At 44.4% G+C, this 4,112-nt stretch overlaps 1 protein-coding gene across 3 annotated transcripts in view; it reads left to right on the top strand.

The window, feature by feature from the left end:
- slc6a11b (solute carrier family 6 member 11b) overlaps window positions 1-3,885 on the top strand; it is an 86,760-nt gene extending 82,875 nt beyond the window's left edge. For all 3 annotated transcript variants that reach the window (XM_090242346.1, XM_090242345.1, XM_090242347.1), the window contains exons 14-15: window positions 1-109; window positions 3,035-3,885. The exon at window positions 1-109 is cut by the window's left edge and continues 62 nt beyond it. In XM_090242346.1, the coding sequence (XP_090098472.1) occupies window positions 1-109; window positions 3,035-3,187 (262 nt within the window). In that variant the 3' untranslated portion in view covers window positions 3,188-3,885. The remainder of the gene's footprint in view (window positions 110-3,034) is intronic.
- Window positions 3,886-4,112: the final 227 nt, after the last annotated feature.

The following is a 4,112-nucleotide window of genomic DNA, read 5'->3' as shown; positions in this document are numbered from 1 at the left end:
CCCAGACTGGGGCTACGGTATAGGCTGGATGATGGCCCTGTCCTCCATGGTCTGCATTCCCCTAGGAATCATCATACAGCTCTGGAAAACACCTGGAACCTTCTCAGAGGTCTCCCTAAACCTTCACTAATGTTACTGATACACTATCAACCTTCACAGAGGTCTCCCTAAACCTTCACTAATGTTACTGATACACTATCAACCTTCTCAGAGGTCTCCCTAAACCTTCACTAATGTTACTGATACACTATCAACCTTCACAGAGGTCTCCCTAAACCTTCACTAATGTTACTGATACACTATCAACCTTCACAGAGGTCTCCCTAAACCTTCACTAATGTTACTGATACACTATCAACCAATCAACCTTCTCAGAGGTCTCCCTAAACCTTAACTAATGTTACTGATACACTATCAACCAATCACGCAATCAACCTTTTCAAAGGTCATGCTGAGGTCACACTGATAGTCACGCTGAGTGTCACGCTGAGGTCACACTGATAGTCACGCTGGGTGTCACATTGATAGTCACGCTGATAGTCACGCTGATAGTTACGCTGATAGTCACATTGATAGTCACATTGATAGTCACACTGACAGTCACATTGATAGTCACACTGATAGTCACATTGATAGTCACATTGATAGTCACATTGATAGTCACACTGACAGTCACATTGATAGTCACACTGATAGTCACATTGATAGTCACATTGATAGTCACATTGATAGTCACACTGATAGTCACATTGATAGTCACGTTGATAGTCACACTGATAGTCACATTGATAGTCACACTGATAGTCACACTGATAGTCACGTTGATAGTCACGTTGATAGTCACATTGATAGTCACATTGATAGTCACACTGATAGTCACACTGATGGCCACGTTGATAGTCACATTGATAGTCACACTGATAGTCACATTGATAGTCACATTGATAGTCACATTGATAGTCACACTGATAGTCACACTCCAGTCTCCCTTTCAGGTGCTCTTAAATGCAAGTAAAACTAAATGCATGCTCTTCAACCGATCGCTGCCTGCACCTGCCCGCCTGTCCAGCATCACTACTCTGGACGGCTCTGACTTAGAATATGTGGACAACTACAAATACCTAGGTGTCTGGTTAGACTGTAAACTCTCCTTCCAGACTCATATTAAGCATCTCCAATCCAAAATTAAATCTAAATTCGGCTTCCTATTTCGCAACAAAGCATCCTTCACTCATGCTGCCAAACATACCCTCGTAAAACTGACTATCCTACCAATCCTTGACTTCGGCGATGTCATTTACAAAATAGTCTCCAACACTCTACTCAGCAAACTGGATGCAGTCTATCACAGTGCCATCCGTTTTGTCACCAAAGCCCCATATACTACCCACCACTGCGACCTGTACGCTCTCGTTGGCTGGCCCTCGCTTCAAATTCGTTGCCAAACCCACTGGCTCCAGGTCATCTATAACTCTTTTTCTAGGTAAAGCCCCGCCTTATCTCAGCTCACTGGTCACCATAGCAACACCCACCTGTAGCACGTGCTCCAGCAGGTATATTTCACTGGTCAACCCCAAAGCCAATTCCCCACTCGCCATCATGGCTAAATTATATATTTTTAACACTTACGGAGGAATAGACGTGTGTGAAGAGCGTACGGAGAGAAGCAGGCGAGTGAGGGCTGGTAGGGCATGCTGAGAGAAGCAGGCGAGTGAGGGCTGGTAGGGCATGCTGAGAGAAGCAGGCGAGTGATGGCTGGTAGAGCATGCTGAGAGAAGCAGGCAAGAGAGGATTGGTTAGGTGATGCTGAGAGAGGCAGGTGAGTGAGGGTGGTAAGGGATACTGAGAGAAGCAGGTGTTAGATGAATTTAGTTCTTATGTGTTCATTAACCAATTCAATTTAAAACACTCTGTCCGTTTCTAAGAATTTGTAAGATCCTTATTTGCATAAAATAGACAGAGACCAGTCAACCGAAATTAGCCAACAGCGTTTATTCTCGAGAGCGCTGGTCATAATACCATGTACATTGGTTTATATACCTCACATTTCGTCATAGCGTCTTAAATGCCCCCCCTCCTCTCCGACAGGGACAAAGCAGCTTCTGAAGTCCATTCCAACCCACTAACGCACATACATGACACACTATATCTGGATTATCTCCTGAAGTCTCACCACAGTTTATTACCATTTAGCTGACAGCCCCCCCCCCCCCCCCCGGTTCAAACATAGGTTAATGACCCTCTTTGTTTTCGTTAAACACACACACATACATTCCTCTTTTCCCCCCTCCAACCTAGTTGGAGCTGTGTTTATTATTTTTAATTACTCCTTGTTCATGCTACCTCTAATCCCTAATGGTTAAGTTTCTGGGTAGAATTATTTAATCATTTATCTTAAACCTTGATAAAATACCTTAACAGCAGGCTAGTGAGGGCTGGTTGTGCATGTTGAGAGAAGCAGGCTAGTGAGGGCTGGTAGGGCATGTTGAGAGAAGCAGGCTAGTGAGGGCTGGTAGGGTATACGGATAGCTAATGATATGAGCATGAAAGTGAAGTGGATATAATTGGACCTGAGCATACAAGAGACTAGTGGCTGTTGCTTAAATCAATTTTTAACAGTGAGTTCTTTAGATCGTCCCGTTGGTACGTTGCCATGGAGGGCGGCCACGCGTGTTAGCAAAGCAGAGGTCCTCGGTTCGAGCCAGGCATATGCCGAACAAGGAGGAAGTGATACTCGCTAAGCGAGCAGCGTGACGGCCATAACACTCACATCACTGGAGATAGCATTACCATGAGGGCTCAGATATAAACCATATGTGAGGCGGAGGACGCGAAACGGACCGATAACGGACAGATCCAGATCCATTGCCCCACCTCAGCAGGATCTAATGAGAATCTCCCTTCCCCTTCTCTCCCCAATCTGTCCTATCTTCCTGTCCTCCTCTCCCTCCACTACAGAGTATGATGTTCCTGAACACCCCCAGTCCAGATCTCAGTCATAAAACACCTCTCCTCTCCCTCTCTCCCTCTACAGAGGATGACTTTCCTGACCACCCCCAGTCCAGATCTGGTGATGAGAGGTAAACTGGCTGGTATGAGCCCCTTCACCATCAGACCCAAGCCCAGCAAAGAGTCAAAGAAAGCTGCAAAGATCGCTACCATCACAGAGAAGGAGACCCATTTCTAACACTTCTCCAAGTCCAACCACTGACCAAGCCTCTATCTGTCTGTCCCCAACCACAACCACAATGAAGACAACAACAAACATCAAACAAAACAAACAACAAACAAAACAAACAACAAACAGACGATAATAAAGGACTGTTTTATTTAGGTATTTTTTTTTTAAAAGAGAAAGAAGTTATCACATAATTATTAGTCTTGCTTCTTCTTTTTTTTTTGCACGAACTTTATTAACACATCACCTACGTTAACATTATGACTAAAGAGATCATTTTTAACGATTAGAAGAATATCAAGTTTATTGATTGAGATCGGCATGATATCGTGCCGGTATTCGTGTCACTAGTGTTTTACTGTACAACTGTAGGTCTTTATCTAACTCATTCACTGAGTATACAAAACATTAAGAACACCTTCCATGCCCCCTAACTCAATTCGTCGGGGGGATGGACTCTACAAGGTGCTGAAAGCGTTTCCACAGGGATGCTGGCCCCATGTTGACTCCGATGCTTCCACAGGGATGCTGGCCCATGTTGACTGCAATGCTTCCCCACAGTTGTGTCAAGTTGGCTGGATGTCCTTTTGGTGGTGGATCATTCTTGATACACACAGGAATCTATTGATCATGAAAACCCACGGCAGCACCTACCAACATATCCCGTTCAAAGGCCTATTCACCTTCTGAATAAAACACACACACAATACATGTCTCAATTATCTCAAGGCTTAAAAATCGATCTTTAACATGTCTCCTCCCCTTCATTTACACTGCTTAAAGTGGATTTAACAAGTGAGATCAATAAGAGATCATAGCTTTCACCTGGATTCACCTGGTCGATCTATGTCATGGAAAGAGCAGGGGTTCTTAATGTGTTGTGCAGTCAGTGTACAGCAGTACTGCTGGAACCTCGCTGAAGTGTATTTTGTGT

Source organism: Oncorhynchus mykiss, chromosome 7 (assembly GCF_057628025.1).
Source record: "Oncorhynchus mykiss isolate SJ-2025 chromosome 7, ASM5762802v1, whole genome shotgun sequence".
Classification (NCBI taxonomy): Eukaryota; Metazoa; Chordata; class Actinopteri; order Salmoniformes; family Salmonidae; genus Oncorhynchus; species Oncorhynchus mykiss.
This window is presented reverse-complemented; position numbering and strand designations above follow the sequence as displayed.